This window comes from Tiliqua scincoides, chromosome 2 (assembly GCF_035046505.1).
Source record: "Tiliqua scincoides isolate rTilSci1 chromosome 2, rTilSci1.hap2, whole genome shotgun sequence".
Lineage (NCBI taxonomy): Eukaryota > Metazoa > Chordata > Lepidosauria > Squamata > Scincidae > Tiliqua > Tiliqua scincoides.
Genome location: NC_089822.1, coordinates 260,707,385 through 260,730,001, shown reverse-complemented (window position 1 = coordinate 260,730,001; position 22,617 = coordinate 260,707,385). Strand labels below are relative to the sequence as shown.

Here is a 22,617-nt window from a genome sequence, read left to right as displayed (position 1 = left end):
GGGGGGGGGGGGGAGCAGTGTGTTGAGGAACTGGCCTGGGGCAGCAGAGAGGCCAGGTCTGTCACCGTTGCGGATTGTCCGTTCCACCTGTCCTTGCTCCCAAATGTCTCCAAATAGGAGTCATTCTGGAAGATGAACAATGTACTGGGAGACTCTGGTAGGGGGGGCTCATCCTGGTTTGTAACCTGTAATGGATTTTTCCTCCGGAAATGTGTCCAATCCCCTTTTTGAAGGCATCTAGGTCAGATGCCATCAACCCATCCTGTGGCAAGGAGTTCCAGAGACCAACCACACGCTGAGTAAAGAAATATTTTCTTTTGTCTGTCCTAACTCTCCCAACATACAATTTTCCTGCTAGCGTTCTGGCTGGCCCTCTAGCATTCTAGTTGCCTGCCTGCTTTCCACATTCCTCTTTCAGTATTCTGTAAAAGGGAGACACCTGCACGGGTCACAGAGGGCGAACTAAAACTCTGATCCAGGGATCCTCCAAGTCATCTGCTTCCTGTACAGCACACTGCCCCCCAGTGTCCTGCAGGTGCCATGGCACCCATTTTCACACTGTTTTTGTTTTCCACTCACTGAAGACTGTTGAGCCAATTTTTTAGGAATTCTCCCTCCCTTCCTTTCAGCCCCCTGCACCATGTCCAAACCTGCCCATCATCTGCATTCTTGTACATCATTCTTCAGTACCTTCAAATTGCTTCATGACTTCCTCCAGAAGGGGTTTGACATCACGGAATCCCCTGATTCTGCAGGTCAGCCCAGGAGGAAAAGCCACAGGATTCTCCAGTGCTTCCTTCTGCTCAGACCTGGTGCGGAGGGGAAAAAAATCTGATCCCACAATCCATCCAATCTGGAATTAATGACTGGAACAAAAGGATGGCATGGAGGAGAAGAGTAGAAATCCTGGAGGCACAGGCAAGGGCAAACGGGGTGCTTTGTGGAGGAGGCTTCTCTAGCGATGGTAACGTAAATGAATAGAAAACACAGCAGGTACAGAAGCACCTCTGGCCACTGTGTCACTGAAGGAAGTGGACAGAGGTCTGGCAGCCCTGCTGCATGTTCCAAAGAGACAGAAGCCCCTGGAGAGCAACATTCTTCACAGCCCTTCCCAGCATCAGGAAGCAAGAAGGAAAAGGAGTGGGATCCACATACCTCTGCAAGGTCTTTCTGATATCGTGATAAGAAAAAAAAAGAGAACCCAGAGCTTACCGCAAGGAAGTCCGTCTTGTCAGACCCTTGATGGAGATGCACTCTGGTCGTCCAGTATTCCTGTGGCAGTGATCTGTGTTGCAGGCTCCATACAAGGACTGACCATGTAGCAGCTCAGCACATCAGTGGGTCCATTGCATACCCCAGTGCCAGTAAGGGGAAATGGGGTGGGGTAGGGGAGGAGGTGGGGTGTAAAGAGGGATGGAAGGGGGTAGTATTGGTGGCCGTGGTACCACTGATACCCTATCCAAGTCTCAATCACATTCTCCAGTGAGAATCAGGTGCCGGCTAAACTTTGCACTGTGACCCCCCCCCATAGTGCAGTACTGCCCAATCCTATCCTTACCCCCCCCAGGCCATTGCAGCTCACTGCTTGAACATCCAACATCGAGCATTTCCAGAGTTCTCATATTGGTAAAGCCGTTTTGCTCCAGCTCTTTCACTGGAGAATGTGATTGAGGGTGGCACTGGGGCTGTTTTGCACTAGCCGGCTGGGCAGCTAGTGCAAAACAGAGAAGACACCTCCGTTTTGCTCCATTTGCAGAATTGTGTCCAGTTCTGGTTGCCACATCTCACGAAGGATATAGTGGAGATGGAAAAGGTGCAAAAGAGAGCAACCAAAATGATTACTGGGCTGGGGCACCTTCCTTATGAGGAAAGGCTACAGCGTTTGGGCCTCTTCAGACTAGAAAAGAGGTGCCTGAGGGGAGACATGATTGAGATATACAAAATCATGCAGGGGATGGATAGAGTGGATAGAGAGACGCTCTTTTCCCTCTCACATAACACCAGAACCAGGGGACATCCACGAATGTTAAGTGTTGGGAGAGTTAGGACAGACAGAAGAAAATATTTCTTTACCCAGCGTGTAATTACTTTGTGAAACTCCTTGCCACAGGAAGTAGTGATGGCATCTGGCCTAGATGCCTTTAAAAAGGGGATTGGACAAATTTCTGGGGGAAAAATCCATTACGGGTTACAAGCCATAGTAGGTTTGTGTAAGCTCTTGGTTTTAGAGGCAGGCTGTCCCTGATTGCCAGATGCAGGGGAGGGCACCGGGATGCAGGTTGTGTCTGTTGTCTTGTGTGCTCCCTGGGGCATTTGGTGAGCCACTGTGAGATACAGGAAGCCGGACTAGATGGGCCCTTGGCCTGATCCAGCGGGGCTCTTCTTATGTTCTTATGTACTCTAGTTGTCTGGAATGGCTGTAATGGGCTGGAGGGGGGCCTGCTTCCATGGTGCGTTCAGGCACCAGCAATCTTAGCTCTGTGATCCCCTGTGAGTTTCTTCTGGTCTATCTCTAATGATCAGCCAGGGCAATAACCAACGGTCCCTGAGAACTTCTCTAGATCTACCTCTAGCAGCCAGGGCAATAAACCAATCAATCCGGCTACGCAGCTAATGATTCTATAACACCAACCTAACATACTGAATAAAACCCCTATGACACATGGGAATACTTAGTGCAAAGCACTAGTAGAAATCATTACCATTTAGGATTTGGGTTTTAGTGAATCCAAATTTCCCAATTGTTGTCTGCATTGCAGGAGGGGCAGGAGGGCAGGAGGTCTGGTCTAGAGGGTTGATCCTCCAATTGCCTGAAGATAACATCCGAAGGTCACCAGTTTGAGGCCACCGGCACCGTGAACTGCGAGACCTTGAAGCAGCTGACAAGCTGAGCCGAGTTATTTATTTTTTATTTATTTTTCACATTTTTATACCGCCCTTCCTCCAAAGAGCTCAGGGCGGTTTGCACAGCTGCTCCTCCCCTCTTTCTTGTCCTCACAACAACCCTGTGAGGTAGGTGAGGCTGAGAGAAAGTGACTGGCCCAAGGTCACCCAGGAAGCTTTGTAGCTGAGGGGGGATTTGAACCTGGGTCATCCAGGTCTAAGTCCACCTCCCAAACCACTACACCACCCTGGCTCTCTTATTCCACCTGCTCTTTGGAAGGAGCTGCTTGTCAGCCTGTGTGGGCGGAGGCCAGAAAGTGATAAAAGACTGCAAAAGTTCCATCTGAAATGTTGTGTGGTTCTTGGAAGATAGAACCTTCTTTAATTGTAAAAATCCCTACGGGGATTTAAACAGCCTGCCTATGTGAACCACCTTGAATTAAAGTCTGAGGAGAAATCTGACGACCGAGAAAGGCGGTATATAAATACCTGTATTATTATTATTATTATTATTATTGCCTTTGAATCTTAAAACATTTATGTTTTATTCATCTTTTTCCTGTTTTTTTTTTAATTATTTTGATAAAACTTGTATGTGAACAGTAGATGTGGGTGTTTTTCCCCATCAGGAGGGGGAGCCATTGCCTATTCTGTTTGTACCATACAAGCATATGGGATGCTCTCACCTGTGTAGACTAGACTTCTCATTGGTCTCTTTTTCTTGTTTCATACGTCCCTCCTTAAGAAGCTATGAGAAGCAGCTTCTCTTGTTTTATTTTGCTCTCTGTTCCACCTGCAGTAGGAACCTCTGGCCATTCAGATGATACATCATCTTAGAAGCTGTGAGTCCATATCTTTGGAAACCTTCACCAGCCTCTGCTCTTGTGTACATGCAATTGATAACAGCAGCCTAGCTGAGTGGTGGACCAGTGGTTCCCAAACCAGATCCTGAGATGCAGCTCCCCGGGGAGCACCAAAGGCAGCCAGGGAGCCACAGAATTGTCCCTTGAAGGTACCCCTCCTCAAAGCCAACATTCGCAGAAGAAGAGCTGTAGAAAGGTGGAGACTGTTGCATTGTCATTCCTTCTGGGCTCCTATCATTTTATGTTCACCTTTTTGGTGCAGTGGTTAGTGATAAAGGAGCCTTCACAATGCTGAATGATGGAAAAGTGGGTGGGAGGGAGATGACAGACTGAACGACTTCCCGTGACCCTCCTCCAGGAGGTGAGAGCAAAGTGCTTCCTCATCCTACATCCATGGGCTACAGGATTTTCTGGTTTGCAAAGGCAGGAGCATTTGAGCAAAACGTTGCTTTTGTGCCTGCTGTGGCACATTTTGATCTTCCTGCAGAAAGGAGAGGAGGCTGCAGTCAGGCGACTAAAGGGGGAGGCTCAAGACCTGGCCAGAGGAGCCCTCAGTTGTCCTCCATCATGTCAGTTTGCTCCAGGCAGTGACACAGCTGAAGGGGTGCAGGGGGAGCTATTGCACTGGGCAACAAGCTTTAGGGGGGCAACCAGCTGAGTTAGTCATTAATGGGCAAAGTTGGGAAAACCTTGGCATGTATGAATAAATAATACCATCATTACATACACCATTGGAAAGGTAATTTAATGCAGAACACAATGAAGCAAACTGCACGGAAATATCTGTATTCCACCAAAAGTTATGTCCAATAATCAAAAAATAAAAACATAACCACCTAATGCAGCGCTTTTCAACTGCTGTGCTAAGGCACACTGGGGTGCCGCGAGGCTGCCTCAGGTGTGCCATGGGGCAGGAGGAGACAGGCACGCGGGGAAGCAGCTGCTTTGAGCCTCATGCGGCAGCAGAAGAAAAAGGAGCAGCCAATGAAGGGGCTGGTCACGGCTGCTTTGCTGCCACTGCTGAGCAAGACTAAGGCTGCAACCCGATCCTCACTTACATGGGAGTAAGCCCTGTTGACTATTATGGGGCTTACTTCTGAGTAGACATGCATGGGATTCAGCAGTGAGGTGGTTGTTAGGTTGTTGCCTGCCCTGTGTGCAACCAGAGAAGCCTGGTGAGCTCTGGGTGGGAGCCTGAAGTGAGTGAGAAGGAGGGAGCCAGAAGCAGGTAGGAAGTGAGGAAGTCTGCTGAGGCCGCCAACCAAGGGACTGGCTGGCTGAAGAGGGTCCTTGAAAGTCCCTTTTCCTTGCCTGCAACTTCCCAAAGTGACCCTCCCTGAGTTGCCTTCCCCATCAAGACACTTCTTGCCTTTTAGAGTTGGGCCACAATCCTATCCACACTTACCAAGGAGTAAGCCCATTGACTATCATGGGGCTTACATCTGAGTAGTCATAGTTAGGATTGGGCTTTTGGTCATGCTTTTTTTTTTTTCCTCAAATACACTAGCAAGCAATTGTCCCGTCCAAATATCTCAACTTCCTTCTAATGCCCGCTTTTTGGCTAATTAACACCCTCTTTATCTCTAGGAACAACAGCTGTGGTGTGCAAAGGAATGAACACAGAACTCCTTATCTATAGCAATTAACAAGAATTTATTGCTATGAACACAGACACTCCCTGCAAGTCCTCTTGTCCAGAGGCTTTCCCTCCCCAAAACTCCACTTAACTCAGTGGTTAAAGGTCCAAAGCCTCCAGTCCAAGTCCAATCCAATCTCCAAAGCACAGTCCAGTCTTCTGAAGCAGAGTCCCTCCTCTCTAGCAGTGTCCTCTCCAGCAGAGTGTCTCCTCCAGCAGGGTCCTGGCAGTCCTCTCTTCTGTGTCCTCCAGCAGAGTCCTGGCAGTCCCCTTCTCCCATAGGTCTGGGTCAGGTAGCCCTCTGGGTCAGGGTTCTGGCTGGGTCAGCGTCCTGCTCCTTTGGTCCTTCTGAAGCTGCTTTTTATCCTTGGATGTCTCATAATCCAAAATGCAGCTCAGCTGTGAGCTACGTTGTTAAGTCCAAATTAGGCTCAGCTGAGCCATCTCTTCAGTCCATGTCCATTCAAAGTCCCATCAAGGTCAAATGAAGCTCAGGTGTCCATCAGAGTCCCATTGGCCTTGATTGATTACAGCTGTGGAGCCAGCCCTGCCCTTCCCAGAGCTGTCAACCAGCTGTCAAAACATGGAATTACTGTCAACACCACATCATCCACCTGATGATCTTCTGATCTTCCATTACTGCAATTGGCATTTCTCCCCACCCCACCCCCTCCCACAGGCACATCCCCCCAAACTCATAATCCCAGTTAACACCTCTCTTTCTTTCCCTCCCTTTACTCCTCCCCACCTTCCAAAGGTCCAGACTCAGTTGCCTCACATTCTCTCTCTCTCTCTATTCTCTGTCCCCTGTCAAATCCTGCTCTTGTTCCAATCATGTCTCCTCACTGCCCCTCACCCCACATTTCTCCACTATATGCTCAGCCTGACCTCTCTTTGCCAGCACTTTCTGGCATCACACTTGGGTAGCAATTTGATCACCCTGCTTCAGAACATTTTCCTCCTTTCCAGAAACCAAACACACGTCCCTCTCCAAGTTCTTGTGAATTTCTTTGTCATGTAATGATTTGATTCTGTTAATTAAAATTTATTGTAATGTGGTAATTTAATGTCACTAAAAAACTGGTAGTCAAGGATCCAGTAAGGTGTTAATATGAGTCAGCTCTCATTTCCATGTCTCATAATACACTTGCACCTGCTAAGTGGGTATAGTGGTTATATGTATATGCAGTTACATCAGAAGTGCTTCCGGTATTCCTTGAGTATGGGAATCGCCAAAGAGCTTGGGCATCGCTGGATGAGATGATTGTTTTATTTGTTGCCCTGAATGCGTGATGGTCTCTTAGAGAAAGAAGCTGGAGGAGGAGGAGGGACAGAGCAAAGAGCAGTGTTCATGCAATTTAGTTTTAATGACTGCCTAAAGGAGGTGAGAGGCCTTTGCAGAGCTGGAAAAGAGGCTCTGACTGCCAAGCGGCTCTTAATCACTGCAGCCCCTTGAGCAAAAGTCAATCTCACAAATAAACTGAGACAAAAAAAAAAAGAGTTTTCTGTGACCCTTCGATCAATGGGGGGAGGGGGCTTACCGGGAATTGTTCTGAGGCAGCAGCAAAAAGCCCGAAAGAAAAAAGAGCCATTTGTCTTCTTCTCCAGACAGGAGGGAGATGAAGGTGCTGGTGGAAACTGCAGGCTTTGTGCAGAGGATGGAGCTGAACTTCCCTGGCAGCGGCCCTCACAATCCTGAGAGCGCCTTCATCTTCCTGCTTGTTTGGAGAATAAGCTAAAATGGCTACATTGTTTCTTTGCTTTCTGTGGCTGCCTCAGAACAATCACAGGTAAGTAGAAGTGCTCCTTCCCCCCCCACCCCATGTCCTGCGTCCTGCTTCTCAGTCCTGCTCCCCCCCACCTCACCCAGCAGCTACTCTCAGACTCTGTCCTGACCTCCCCACCTGCCCACAGCAAGTCCTTCCTCAGGACTCATCTGAGCCCAGCCCTTTCTCCTCACAGACCCCACAGCAAACCCCATGTTCCCTCACCTCCTACAGCGACCTCCCATATTGACCCCTGTATAATTTGACCCCTGTTTGCAGGGCCAGTTTAAGGCACAAATTCGACCACTTACACACATGTATAGACGGCACTTTCTTGTCACTCTGGTCTGGAAAGGAAACCCAGCAGAGCCTGAGAAGAAGATCCTGCGACTGCCTCAGGGTGAGAGTCTCAGGTGGGTTTCATCTAACACAGAAAATAAGGGGAGGAGGGTCTCTCCACAGAAGGAGGCTCCTGAGTGAGTGTAGACATGGACTCCTGTGTCAGCATCAGAAAAGGCCACCTGTCCCCCATCACAGTCCAGAGTCACTCGAATCCTCTTGAGCTCCTTCTCCAAGGACAGAGGAGGGTTAGCAGGGGGATTAAAATCTAAGTAGTGACCTTCCAACTTCCACACAGCCCAGATCCCTCCCTCAGGACTAAAATCAAACTCGCCCTTTCTCCTCACAGACTTTCTGGCCACCCCCACAGCCCAGTCTCCCTCACTTCCCACAGTGACCTCCCAGAAGTGTCTCCCTGCAGTGAATCCCTCACGGCCCAGCACAAAAGGGTAATAGTCAAATCTCTGAGGATTGTCGGGCAGATCTTGCCATTTGTCTCCGCATCTCACACTCTTGCAGTCCTCAGACAGGATGAGTCGGGGATGAGCCGTGTCTGGATCCAGAGTCACCTTTGCTGTTGGGTGGAGGGAGGGGAGGAAAGAGACAAGAGCAGCCTGGAGAACATCCTGAGGAAATCAGCCTCAGAGAGACCTCCGGAAGCAACAGGGCGGCCTAGAGTGTGAGGGCTGATGCTCTAGCCCAGGTGCCCCTGTCCTCTTGCTTCCTCAGAGAGACCTCCAGCATCCCCAAACCTCAGCTGCCTCCTTCGTTCCTCCTTTTTATGTCCAAATTGGGAACGGAGGAGGAAGTCACATGGAAGTCATTACTTCCAGGTCACGGGTGGGGGGGGGGCGGAAGAGGCTCCCACAGCTGGGTGGGAGAGGAGCCACCCTGCTCCCTCCTGGCCTCTGGAGCAGCTGCATTGCTAGGAGACGGGGGGGGGGGTAAGAGGAGCAGCACTGCTGGGTGACTTAGGTGCCTGTGGCTCAACCCACCCCCTAGTGTCGGACTCCCGCTCCACTGAAAGGTTCACTTCAGCAGCGCTCACTCCATCCCCAGAGCGACTCACTGACATCGCGGGCATGCCAAGCCCACTTCGGGGTACACCACTGATTTCTCTCCCCCCTTCCTTTCAGCCCCTGCACCGTGACAAGTCCTGTCCAAAACTGCCCACCATCTGCCTGCTTGCACATTATTCTTCAGTACCTGGGAATTGCTCCATGACCCCCTCCAGAAGGGGCTTCACATCACGGAGTCCCCTGATTCTGCTGGTCAGCCCAGGAGGAAAAGCCACAGGATTCTCAGACATTTCCTTCTTCTCAGACCTGATGTGGAGGAAAAAAAATCTGATCCCAAAATCCACCCAATCAGAGGTGTTCCTGGGGGTTCGGCACCCAGGACAACACCCGCTTTTCTGGCCCACATCCTTGACCCAGAAGTAATTGCGGTGAAAAGAGGGGATTGTCTGATCAGAGCGCTATGGGCTCACTCAGCAGCAGCGCCCAGGAGGTGCCACCCACTTCCCCCACCTCCTGGAATGGCACTGGCCTCCTGGGCACCACTTCTGAGTGGCCTCAAAGCGCTCCAGTCAAGCAGCCTTTGTGTCTCCCAGAAGGGGCCTGGAAGGGTCCTCGGAGCCTGACAAAAGGGAGGAGGTGACGTCACTTCTCACCACACTGAAGTTAACCCCCTTCTCTTGTGTTAAAGGGGAGAAGAGCAGAGGTAGTGCTTAGCTCCTGTTAGATTGCGCAGCTGAGTGCTGCCACCGCTCTCCTCCCCTTTAACGCAAGGGGAGGGGTCGGATCTCATGGCCGCATCTGAGGGCCCCTCTCTTTGCCTTTGACATGAGAGGAGGGGCGGCCCTCAGAGCAACGTGGAACCATTCAGAGAGTGGATGCGCTCCTGCAGCCATTTTCGGCACAGCTCTTGGAGTATGGGGGTGTGCTGCAGGGGGCGTGTCACAGCAGCGCCCCCCAGTGCAGTGCCTGAGGCATTTGTCCCGCTTGCCCCTCTCTAGGTACGCCACTGCATCCAATCTGGAATTCCTGATTGGAACAAAAGGACAGCATGGAGGAGAAGAAACGAGTAGAAATCCTGGAGACAGAAGCAGACACACTGGGGGTGCTTTGGGGAGGAGGCTTCTCTAGTGATGGTAACATGAACAGAGAATACAGCAGGTACACAAATACCTCAGGGCAGCTCTGCTGCCCATTCCAAAGAGACAGAACACTGGAGGGTGGGGAGTCCTACACTCTCCCCAGAAGCCCCTGGAGAGCCACGTTCTTCACAGCCCTTCCCAGCATCAGGAAGCAAGAAGGGAAAGGAGTGGGATCCACGTACCTCTGCAAGGTCTTTCTAATATCCTGAAAAAAAAGAAAGAGAACTCAGCACCTGCCACAAGGAAGACTCTGGACAGAGATGCTCTCTGCTCCTCCAGGGTTCATTTGGCAGGGATCTGTCTTGCACATGTCATACAAGGACTAAGCTTGTAGCAGCTCAGCATGTTAGTGGATCCATCACATACCCCAGCAACAGTGAGTCAGCATGTGGGGTTGGAGGGTGGTGAGAGGTGATGGAAATGGGTTGGGGTAGGGGAGGCGGTGGGGTGAAGAGGGGGGTAGAAGGGGATGGTATTGGTGGCAGTGGCACCGCTGATATCTTATCCAGGCCTCAATCACATGCTCCAGCAAAATAGCTGGTACAGGTCAGAGTAGATCTGGCACCAGAGGCGTTTCCCTGGAGTAAGAACAAATGTTCCTTTACCGAAAGAAGACATCTGCAACTGCCCCTTTGCTGGGTGCTCAAGCAGCGCAGGTGCACTGGCCGGGGGGGGGGGGAGGAAGGATAGGATTGGGCAGTACTGTCACTACGGGGGGGGGGGGTCACAGTGCAAAGTTTTGCATGTGCCTGAACATGCTGTGCAAGCCACCCTTCCAGCCATTCTGGGCATCAAGAGCAAAATGGAAGAGAAAACTCCATTTTTCTCTAGCTGCCCAGAATGGCTCCAAAAGGGAGGAGGAGGGCCCACTTCCGTGGCACATTCAGGCACCTGCAAAACTTAGCACTGAGACCCCCTGAGTTTCTCCTGGTCTATCCCTAATGACCAGCCAGGACGATAACCAAGTGACACCAAGAATTTCTTTAGAACTACCTCCAGCAGCAGGAGAGGGCAATAAACCACTCATCTAAACCCACTTTCCAGCACTGACATAGCTGTGCCAATGGGACGTGTGCTGCAGCGGCAGTCACAGAGGCCTCCTCAAAGTAAAGGAATGTTTGTTCCCTTACCTCAGAGCTGCGTTGCCCTTATGTTGGTGCTGGAAACTGGGTTAGGATTGTGCCCTGAGTATACAGAATAACACCCCAATATCACAAGGGGATACTTATCGCCAAGCAGCTTCTGATCCAATCTGGGCTTTGGTTCTGGCCAGAGGCACGAGGGTCAGATGGTAGTTTAAAGAGGACATCTGTGCAGTAGCGGTTAAATGACCAAGACTGAATTTAGATACAGCCCCAACCCCCTCTTAGTAAGATTCCTCTGTAAATGTTGTTTTGTTTAGGAATTTCACTTGCCCTGGTACCATTCCAGTTAGACTGCTGTAATGCACTATACATGCACCTGCCCTTGACAGCACAGGCAGTCCATGGAACTCAGCAGACGAGACCTTACCTGCAGGAATTCGCTGGCTGGCTGCTGACACTTCTCCTCCATCTCCTGGATGAGATTTTCCAGAGAGGAGAGTTCCCTGCAGAGTCTGGCCAGGTGCTCGTCCCTCCTTCTTGCAATCTCCTTCTCCACCTCTTCCATCTGGGCCAGGAGGCTTTTCTCCTCTTCTTCCAGGAACTGGTGTATTTGTCGAAACTCAGCCTTGGTCTTTTGTCTCTTTTCTTCTGTTTGGTTCTGCAACAAGTAGATAAGAAGAAATGAATGGCAGACCAAAGAATTGACAGTCCAGTCCAATGCTTTCCAGGGCCCAAGGCTGCAGCAGCACCAAAATGGCTACCACTGCATCCCATGGGGCTGGGAAGCAGTGCTGGGGTGCTCGGGAAAGGGAGCTTACAGTCCTTTACCCCATGTAATCACCAGGAGGCCCTTGGATCTGAGCCCACTATTGTGTGGTCACAGATTCAAAGATACCCATGTCGGTTATCCTGGGTAGGGGGGTGAGGGTATAGTGGCAGAGACTGTTGCCATCTCTCCCCCCACCTCACTACCTCCTCCTGCCACACCTTCCCCAGCTCGGAACACCACCCACCTGTCCAGACTTATCACTCCACCATCTGGTACTCACCTGGAATGGTTGGCGGTAGTCTCCAGTCCTCTGCCTGGTGCTGGCAAGCTCTTGCTGAGCCAGATCCAGCATCAGAAAGGTGCAGACTGTCACAGGTGTGTGTAATGGCACATTTGCGACACTGTGCACTAGTGCTGGGCTGGCGCAAGCCCCATTGGATTGGGCTATGTTCTTGCAGTACCATCAGGTTGAGCATGATTGGAAGGGCATTTCTGAGTTTTCACAGAGCTCAGATGAATATTTAGTCATGAAGGAGTTTCCTAAAGACCTCAAAGGACCCACTTTCCGAATGGTCGTGCATAGGAGATGGGGCCATTCCAGCCATGGAGGATTAGAGCAGCAGAGCTGCCTTCTGCCCTTGGACTCCTGCATGCTCTATTCCGTGTCTCCAGAAATGGTTCAGGTATCTTTGAACTGCCCAACAATCGTGACACTTACCAGCAGGTCTTGGCTTTCTTTCTCTGCGTCTGCTTTATAGGTCAGGATTTTTTCTCTTTCTGCCCTCAAGATCTCCAGCCTGCTACTGATCTGATCCTGGTGAGAAATGAAAGATCAAGTTTATTTCCTTTGGAGAGATGACTGATATTTACACACACAAACACAGACAAAAGCTCAGAGAAAGACAGGTGGGATCAAGCCAACTGGACAAGGTGTATCTTAACTGCACCAAACTCCTGTATTTTACAGCAGCCCCCTAAGTCCCTTGGGGTCTATGTCATAATTCTAGAATTTCTCTTATAGTAATAGTTCCAGTTAGAACCTGTTAAAAACTCTCTCAGGCAGGTCTGGTGCTCAGGTAAAAGCTCAGCCTCAGTCTGACTCCATTGGATACAGTTAAGAACTTTCTGTGTATGTGCAGAAAGTGCACATACTGTTGGCTGTTGGCAAAATTTCCAGCCAGTATTTAGCACCAACTTGGACTGAAGCTCTTTTTCAATGACTTCTATTAATTATATATTAATTTCTTACACCAGGGTGTGATGCCATTTAGCCTTGTTGCTGAGTGCCCTACTTTGGTTTGTGGCAAGTCTAGGAGTCCTTGCCTGGTGCTGTCCTGCAGTGGCTGCCCTGGGGGAGGTCAAGCAGAGGGGGTCCTCCAGGGCCTGGCTATGAATCTCAGTGTCTTTTTCCAGGCTTGGGAGGGGAGGGGTTAGGCTTCACCAACCACCTCCTTCTCCCATACAGGTGGCACTCCTGGCCCACCCAGGCCTCCTTCCTCCTCCAGGAGGTTCCTTAGATCACTCCTCAGCCCCACCTCCCACCCACCCTCCTTATGGCCTTCTGAAAGTTTTTTCAAGTCCTCTGTCATACCACATCGGCACCAGCCCCCTTCCGCCTCCAGGGGTCCCTTGCAGAGGCATCCAAGACTAATCAGCACTTTTGGACTGCCCAGGATGTTCCTGGGCAGTTTCCAACACTGGCTGCTCTTCTGGCTAGGAAAGCAGTGGGAGTGTGCCCGAATTCAGGCTTGGTTGCTCTGGGGCCAGTGGTGTAGCTAATGAACACATAGCTATGTGGGCAGGAGGTCTGGTCTAGAGGGTAGAGCCTCCATTTGCCTGAAGATTAACATCCACAAGGTCGCCAGTTCAGCTTGAGCTGTTCCATCTGCTCGGAGCGGGGGAGGATGGAGGCCAGAATTTTAACCAGATCGGAGTGTAACACCTTGAATGTAGTGGTTCTTGAAAGAAAGAACCTTCTTTCAATTTGTAAAAATCCCTGCGTGGATTTAATAAGCCTGCCTATGTAAACCGCCTTGAATAAAGTCTTGAATAAAGACCAAGAAAGGCGGTATATAAATACTGTATATTATATTATACTATGGGCACATAGGTGCGAATCTCAAAATGATGCCCTTGAAGTGATGTCACCAATGGAAGTGACATCCTGCCTGGACTTTTAGAAAGTGAAAATTTTTCTCCCCCCAACCAGTGGCATAGCTAAGGCATCTATCTGCTACCTGGGGTCAAAGTAGATGTGTAGCCCCCCCCCCCCCGCAAGACAAAATCAAATTTAATTAAGAAAATAAATAAAACATGTGCCCCTGATTGGTTCGAGACACTGTGCTGGGGTGAAGGGGGACGGTTATTCTTCCTCTGCTTAATATAAGAGGAGCACCACTTGAAAAGTGCCTCTTTACCCAGTTAGCCTCTTTATGGGGCCAGCCAGCAACTGAGCAGACGTGCCTTTCTCAAGGTCTTGAAAGGCAGCCTGTCCATTACATAATAACATGTCATTGCCTCTCAGAACAATCAGTCTGACAGGTTAGTTTTGAGTTAAGAAAATCCACTTTTTGTTCCAAATGGCAGTTGTGTTTCCATTTTCTGGTTAAATGGCCATAACTTTTGATAGAATACAGATATTCCAATGGGGTTTGTTTCATTGCATTCTGCATGAAATGAGCTTTCCAAGGACATATGATGGTATTATTCATGCATACAAAAATGTTCACAATTTTGGACACAGGTGTGAAGCTCAGCTTGTTGCCCCCCTCAAGCTTGATGCCCAGTGCAACTGCTACCCCCTGCACTTCCTTAGCTACGCAACTGCCTGGGGCAAATCTGGACATTCTAGAGTCCCATTTGTAGTAGGCCAAGAGTTTACTTTAAAGTTTACTTTAAATTTCCGTATTTGGCCGTGTGTCCTGGAGGCAGGGCCGGCCCATCCAGGAGGCCAACTGAAGCAGTTGCCTGAGGCAGCAGGTCGGTGGGAGACAGAGAGGAGGGGAAACGTGGAGGGGAGGAGAGTCCTGAGCCAGAACATGAGAGAGGCGGAGGAGCAGAGGCTGGCACATCATCAAGTAAGGGAGGAGCATGTTGCATGCAGGCTCAGGCACCAGTTGGTCTTGGACCAGCCCCATCTGCAGGGGGGAATCGTGCGTTAAAGGATTTTGCAAAAAAACAAGCACACGCTTTGGAGCAGACTGAATCCTTGTATGTTTTACATGTGACAACCTCCCAGTTACGGAGGTGTGTGATACAGTTTGGTCCAAGGAAGAATTGCATGTGGGGGGTCAGGCATAGGCAAACTTTGGGTCTTTTAACAGGGGTGCTCCTGCAGCTCTTCCCCTTCTCCCCCCCCCATCAAGATCCTCAGCTCTTTCCTACCTTGTACTCCTGGAAAGCCTCCTCCTGAGGAACCACCTTGTGGCTTTCATGCTTCCTGGAAGTGAAACACACCACACAGATGGGGGCTTGGTGGTCCTTGCAGAAGAGCTTCAGGGGCTCCTGGTGCTTCTCGCAAACCCCCTCCGCTTCTCTGGCCCCTCCTTGCCCCCCAAGATGGAGCTTCTTGGCTATTTGGACAAAGTTTGCCAACTGTCGATTGGGAATGAGGTTGCTCCGCTGAATGGTCTCTCTGCACTGGGGGCAGGAGGCTGTTGCCTCCTCCTCCTCCCCCCAGCTCTGGGCCAGGCAGGCTCTGCAGAAGTTGTGCCCACACTCCGTGATGGTCACCGGGTCCCTGAAATAGTCCAGGCAGATGGCACAGGTGGCTTCATCGCAGAGGTCCTGAATGTCTCCTGCAGCTGCCATGGCTCCTGGCACAGGGAAGTCTGAGTCACTTTTGTTTCCTCCCCTTGAGCCTGCTGGGGGAGTTTCCCTTCCTGGAACTGACTCCGGATCTCCTCTGATGTCATAAAAACAACTTGTGAAAAGCAGCAGGATGAGCTCCAGGAACTCCTGCTTGGGAAAACTCTTTGCAGACATCAAGGGGCCTGATCAGCACCTCCTTTTCAGAAGCATTTTCCCCTGAAGGGAGATTTAACCCTTTCCAGCCTGAAACGACTCTGAAAGCTGCTGAATGAACCAGAACAACAGGATTCCAGGAAGCCCCTCCTGTCCATAGACACCTGGGGAGACTTCTGGTGCCAGGCACAATGCGAAGAGGAAGGAGCCCCCCACAGCCCTCCCCAAGAGATCCCAAACATGGTGGGTCTCATCAAAAGTCCCCTCTGAAGTGGGATGTTTGGCCTGGATCTCCTCCCAGATCCTCTTTGGGGCTCTTTGCAGAGAAGGAGCCTCAGCCTGTCTTCAGCCCCTTCTGCATTCCGGATCTTTCTCTGGGCACCCAAAGGATTACCCAAAGGAGCAGCAAGAGGGGATCAGACTCTGCCCTGGAAAAGTCCTGCCCCTTCTCAAACGGTGATTGTGCTGAGCTGCAGCTCCTCTCCGGGAAGAACATAGAGTTTGACCAGGCTGGCATCAACCAAGGCCTGCAAACTGACTGGCAGGAGAGTTAGGAGGGATTTCTTCCCACAGTGCATAATTAGTCTGTGGAATTCATGGCCACAAGATGTGGAAATGGCCACTAGCCTGAATGGCTGCAGAAGGGGATTGGACACAGGCATGGTGGACAGGTCTGTATGGGAGGGGTAATCACACTGGGAGCACGATACCTCTGGCTGCAGTGGTCGGGTGCCTCTGAATACCCTTTACACAGAGTGAAAAGGGAGAATCTATTTGGGAGGAGGCAGTGTGGTCGTTTGACACTTGGCCAAAGTAGCAATGAGCCACCTTGGAACTATCTCGTGAAAGGTGGGATAGAAATGGAACAGTCAGCTGCTTGCTAGAGAACCCCATGCCCCATTTTGTGCCAAGCTCTTGGTTCTTGTCTATCCTTCACAATGTTTTCATGATTTCACCTGCCATGAACTTCAAGTAGGAGGAACCAGTGGTTACAACTCCTGCCTTTTATTTTTCATTCAAAAGTCATTTCACATCAATTTGCAGCTGGTCAGTGTGAACCCTGCAGGATTAGAAGCCTATCCAGAAGTAGCTCCAGCAACGAACCCTCCAGCACCTGCACTGATGATGGTGTCCCTGGATCCACTGCTGGGTGCAGGCCCCTGTTGGTGTGCAATTCAGACCAGCTCTGCTTGACTGGGAATTGCCTTTGAACAAATGCAACGGCCTTTATGTGCAGTTTCTCCTGAGTTGCTTGGAAGATGCAAGCGGGGAGGCAGGGGGCACTATGGTATCATTGTCCTCCTGGACACACACACACACACACACATATATATATACATATACATACATATATATATATATATACATATACATACATATATATATATACATATACATACATACATATATATATATATACATATACATACATATACATACATATACATACATATACATATATATATATATATATATATATATATATATATATAGGTGTAAATACTGTTAATAATAATAATAATAATAATAATAATAATAATAATAATAATAATAATAATTAATGAGCCGTTCGGAAAGGCAGCATCTCCCACCTACTACTATCCCAGTGGCATTTTCTTTTCGGAGGTGTTTGGTGGTTTCTTTCCCCAGAGAAACCTCAACCATTTGGTCCGCTTGCCCTTTTCTGCTGTGCATTTTGCAGCCTCTTGTCCACAGAGACCGTCTCCACCTTCTGCCACTGTCTTCCCCACTGAAGGTGTCCACGCTGTCTGCTTTGGGGAGCTCATCTAGCTCTGGAATGCCTCTCGCTCGGGCAGCCATCCTCACCCTTAGAGGAGCTGCACCCCATGCCTGCAGAGGAGCAGGGGTGGTTTCCTGCTGTTTGGATCAATTGCTCCCAACTGGGCCCCAGGCCTAAGCGGGCCCTGGGCGAGGGGAAAAGGAATAGTTTCACTCATTCATTCCACAGTCACTAAAACAAGTGGTTTTGTAACTATTTCCCCTCAAAGATAATCTACACATTTTGGTTACCTGCAGGCTTTCACGTATGCAATTCTATACTGAAATGCACAACTTCAGGGATCCTGGGTCTTTAACAATTGCATAGAAGAGGAAATGTCAGCAGGCGCAGCTGATCGTCTCACAGATAACAAGCTACACCTGCAGAAATTCTCTCTCCTACACAAGTGCTAAAGGTCCAGGTTCCCTAAGGTTGAAAGTTTGCCCACCCCTGTTCTACAGGAGGGAATTCCATAAACAGAAGCCACTGGTGGGATGCAACCTGATTTTTGTTGGGTCTCTAAAGCATGATGGAAAGATCAGATATTGCCTCAAGCCCTTAGATACTGTAGCTGAAATTACTCTGCAAGGAGCTCAGCTCCTGCAGTTTGCAAGCATCTGTAAATATAGGGAGATAAATGTCTTTTTCTGGTAATTATTACTTATATATTTTAAAAAAATTCTCTCTTGATCCCCTTTTTTAAAAGTCTGGTAAACCTAGATGGGTCCCTACAAAGTGTCATTTTAAAAAGTGGATCCCAGTACTAAAAGGTTTGGGAACCACTGCCCTGCACACACTAGTGCCCTGGATCAGCCTACAGGTGCTGAAACCCCCTCCCTATCCCAACAGAGGGGTATTGCCAAACACATACTGCTTAAGGAGAGAGGACAACAGGCTACAGGCAGCACGTAACAGATGGCTTACAAGACAAAAGAGGTTCTGTCGGTGTTTCTATACTAGTAACCATGTAATATTTAGGGCAAGTATACAGGACCTAGTTGGCTGCAGCATGACGGGTTTATTTGCATGTGTGAATGCAAAGCCCAGTTGAAACATCACAGACCTAACTTCCACATTGCTTCACAGTCAGCATTTTTTCCACAAATTCTGTACATTCATTCGAAGAAGAGTTATCACATTCCGGGTCATCAAGAGATAAACATACATGAATGAACTGGAAGAAAAATTGTAAGCAAAGAGAAGCAAGAAACATTTCAAGTTTTCTTCCAACTGTCAAACCGTGACCACAGGTACCCTCTGTTTCTAAACATGGAGAAAAAAACAGAAAGTGTTTACAATGAATACCAACATTTCTGTTTTTAAAAACTGGTTCTGCCTGTTGTTGTATTCAGCACTGACTGGCCGGCATCTGCAACATCACAAACCCACCTTCATCATCCATGACACAGATCTGCAACTCCTGAAACATTTTCCTGAAAAGCAATAATCAGAGCTTTGAGTGGGACCTCACTCAGTTCTCACTGAGTTCTCACTCAGACCAGGCATCCATGAAGATTTCACCGTATCAGAGTCGTGTGCTCTTGAGAAATGGGGCCCAGTCAAGATTTTGGCCCCAGTCTTCGGCACCAGCTGGGGCTAGAGATTTCTGAAAGGAGGGATTTTGCCTGAAATGTCCCAGGAGTCCTGCTGCCACCCCCACTTCAATAAGCAGCTGCTTCTAGAAGCTTTATTCACCGTATTGACCTGTGTATAAGTCAAGCCATGTTTTCAGGGTCAATTTTAAGGCATAAATTTTGACTTATAGATGAGTATATATGGTACTTCTTAATTTTTGGTAATTCTGGTCTGGAAAGAAAACCCAGAAGAGCCTGTGAGTAAGATCCTGTGACTCCCCCAGGGAGAGAGCCTCAGGTGGGCATTACCAACCACAAAAAAGAAGGGGAGGACACTCTCTCCCAGAACAAGTCTCCTGAGTAAGTGTAGAGAAGGACTCCTGTATCAGCATCAGAAATCAGCATCAGCATCACCTGCCTCTCAGCACAGTCTACTGTCACTTGGATCCTCATGAGCTCCTGGCTGAAGGACAGAGGAGTGTTAGCAGGAGGATTAAAAACGTTGTACTGACCTCCCCACCTCCCCACAGCCCAGATCCCATCCTCAGGTCTAAAAACAAACAAGCCCTTCCTTTTCACAGACTTTTTGGCAACCCCCACAGCCAAATCTCCCTAGTGACCTCCCAGAAGTGTCTGCCTGCTGTGAATCCCTCACGGCCCAGCATACAAAACCAACACTTAAATCTCTGAGGATTGTTGGACAGAGCTTGACATCTGGGTTCCCGTCTCATGCTTTTGCGATCCTCAGACAAGATGAGTTGGGGATGAGCCATGTCTGGATCCAGAGTCACATTCACTGTCAGGCTGGAGGGAGAGGAGAAAAGAGAAGAGAAGGAGAATAATTGGGGAGACTCTCATCATGAGGCACAGAGACTGGAAGAACATTGTCCTCCCAACTATGCTCGTATTTTATTTATCAGAGGTATTTACTGTGTATCCTGCCCTTCCTGTCCTGCTTCCTGCTAGTGTTCTGTCTGGCCCCTCTTGTATCCAGGTTGCCTGCCTGCTTTCCATGTTCCTATTTTAGCGTCCTGTAAAAGGGAGACACCTCCACGGGTCAGAGAGGACAAAGTCAAGGTCTAAGACAGGGAGTGCCCTGTTTCCTGGACATATGCTGCCTCCCCAATGTCCTGCAGGTGGCATTACACCCATTTCCCAACAGTGCTTTTGTCTGCCAGTCACTGAAGATTGTTGAGCCCATTTTCTAGGAATTTCTCGCCCAGTTCCTTTCAGCCAGGGCTTTTTTTCTAATGGAACGAGGGGGGGGGGGACAGAGTTCCGGCACCTTTTTGCAGGGGCCCCTCCCCTTCGGAGGCATTCCAGGAGGGGGGGGAGCAAAACAAAGGCATTTGCTGGGTGGGTGCTGGGGGGTGCAGGGTGGGCAGGCACCTGGCCCCTGCCTGACAGCACCACGACCCCCTCCTGCCCCCATCTCCAAGCTCTCACCTGAGCCCAGCCCGCCTCCCCTCTCCCCGTGCTCTGCTTCCCCGCGCAGCTTCCAAGCCGGTGGAGGGCGCGGGGCATATGCGCCGACGCCGAGGAGGAGGAAGGACAGCCAGCCAGTCAGGGAGACGGGCTGCAGCACCCACGGAATGCCCAGGAACTGGCTTGGCGGAGGAGGAGGGGAAGGAAGCTGGCTGGTGCAGCCCCGTGCCAATCTGCAGCACTAGCCTAGGTGTGTCTACTCTGAAGTAAGTCTCATTGTGCTCAATGGGGCTTGCTCCTGGGAAAGGGTGAATAGCCTTGCAGCCTGAGAGCCCAAGCCTATGCATGTCTACTCAGAAGTAAGTTCCATTGTGTTCAATGGGGCTTACTCCCAGGAAAGTGTCATAGCCTTGCAGCCTGAGTAGACAGGCAGAGGGAGGGCTCTGAGGCTGCAGTCCTCTCCACACCTTCCTGGGAGGAAGCCCCACTGCCTCTAATGGGACTGACTTCTGAGTAGACAGGCACAGGAGGGGCTCTGAGGCTGCAGTCCGGTCCACACTTTCCTGGGAGGAAGCCCCACTGCCTCTAATGGGACTGACTTCTGAGGAGACAGGCACAGGATTGGGCCCTGAGGCTGCCATCCTATCCACAGTAAACCCCATTCACTAAAGTGGACTTCTGAGTAGACATGCATAGGATTGGGCTCTTAGGCTGTAATCCTAGGCACTTTCCTGGGAGTAAGCTCCATTGACTAGAATGAGACTTACTTCAGAGTAGACATACCTAGGATTGGGCTCTTAATCCTGGCAGAGATATATATCTGCACCCGTTTTCACATGCTAAGGGCAGGTGAAAAGGGATTCTATGTGTGTACAACATGCTGTCCAGCCTTGCCAGAGATCCTCCTCATCCTTCCCCCACAAGCATGCCCTCCGCCAGCCAGCGTTTGCAGCTCCTCTCCAGCAATGCACAGCAGCTGCTCAGGGCAGCAGAGAACATACAATTGCATGCCAAGTGCCTTCCCAAAGACACAGAGTATTCTGATACCTGAATTAAACCATATTTAATGGCTTGTTTGCAAACGTAGCTGTTTCTATGTGCACCTAAGGACCCCTCTCGTGTAAGAATTCCTTTTTTGTTCTTACTCCCACAGTTGCTTAGAGTAATTTTACTACATGGAACTCTTGTAAGCCATTTTTCGGAATCAATTCACTGCTTTCTCCCCTCGAAGTAGTGCCACACTACATACTACACGCTACAAGTGCACCTGTACAGTATTTTTCCCCTTGTGTAGAAAAAGTAGCTAGGGGGAAGGGGATGTGGAGATTGACAGCCCAATCCTATGCATGTCTACTCAGAAGTAAGTTCATCTTTAGGGGGAAGCACATAAAAAATATTTTATTTCTCCAATAAAAAATGGTTTAAAAATAAATAAATAAATAAATAAATAAATAAAAGATTTAACAAGTTGTGAGTTCCTGCACCTTTTTTTTTTATTTTACAAAAAAAGCACTGCTTTCAGCCCCCTGAACACTGGCAAGTCCTGTCGAAACCCACCCATCGTATGCATCCTTGCACATCATTCTTTACTACCTGGAAATTGCTTCACGACACTTCCAGAAAGGGTTTCACATCGTAGAATCCCCTGATTCTGCAGGTCAGCTCAGGAGGAAAAGCCACAGGATTCTCAAATGCTTCCTTCTTCTCAGACCTGATGTGGAGAAAAAAATCTGTTCCCCAAATCCATCCCATCTGGAATTCCTGACAGGAACAAAAGGACAACATGGAGGAGGAGAAAAGAGTAGAAATCCTGGAGGCAGAGGCAAGGGAACACTGGGGTGCTTCGGGGAGGAGGCTTCTCTAGCTATGGCAACATAAATGAATAGAAAACACAGCAGGTACAGAAGCATCTCGGGGCAATGTGTCGCTGAAGGAAGACACTGGTCTGGCAGCTCTGCAGCCTGCAACGAAAAGACAGAACACTGGAGAGTGGGGAGTCCTATTCTCTCCCCCAGAGCCACATTCTGCACTGCCCTTCCCAGCATCAGGAGGCAGGAAGGGAAAGGAGTGGGATCCACGTACCTCTGCAGGTTCAAGTTTATTAGGTTGATCAGCACATAAGCCATACACCTATTTATCTAAAATCTTAAAACTAGAGTTTAAAACCACATAGAAACAGAATTGGGCTATATCCACAACACACTCTTTGCAAAGACTACTTGATAGTAATTTCAGTCTAAAAGAGTCCAAAAACACAGAAAATTTATGTGTCCATTTCTTTAAGAATTGATCTCTCCCTGCTGTATATTTTGGGCATCGGAAAAAGATATGCACTGGGGTGTCTAATTCAGTTAGGGGACAATCACAATAACGCTG

At 49.4% G+C, this 22,617-nt stretch overlaps 3 protein-coding genes across 4 annotated transcripts in view; 1 reads left to right on the top strand and 2 right to left on the bottom strand.

Moving 5' to 3' along the window:
• Positions 1–15,338, bottom strand: part of LOC136640455 (zinc finger protein RFP-like) — a 123,219-nt gene extending 107,881 nt beyond the window's left edge. The window contains exons 1-6 of one of the 2 annotated variants that reach the window (XM_066615602.1): positions 14,884–15,338; positions 12,218–12,313; positions 11,158–11,388; positions 9,828–9,850; positions 8,694–8,812; positions 7,228–8,061 (exon numbers count right to left, since the gene is read on the bottom strand). In XM_066615602.1, coding sequence (XP_066471699.1) covers positions 7,544–8,061; positions 8,694–8,812; positions 9,828–9,850; positions 11,158–11,388; positions 12,218–12,313; positions 14,884–15,309 — 1,413 coding nt within the window. In that variant the 5' untranslated portion in view covers positions 15,310–15,338 and the 3' untranslated portion in view covers positions 7,228–7,543. Of the gene's footprint in view, positions 1–7,227; positions 8,062–8,693; positions 8,813–9,827; positions 9,851–11,157; positions 11,389–12,217; positions 12,314–14,883 lie in introns of those variants that run through there. The other variant, XM_066615603.1, reaches the window with a different exon arrangement.
• Positions 1–22,617, top strand: part of LOC136639120 (zinc finger protein RFP-like) — a 573,475-nt gene that overhangs the window by 319,066 nt on the left and 231,792 nt on the right. The gene's annotated exons all lie outside the window — the stretch shown is intronic.
• The window catches only part of LOC136640459 (tripartite motif-containing protein 10-like), a 195,288-nt gene that overhangs the window by 28,250 nt on the left and 144,421 nt on the right, over positions 1–22,617 (bottom strand). The gene's annotated exons all lie outside the window — the stretch shown is intronic.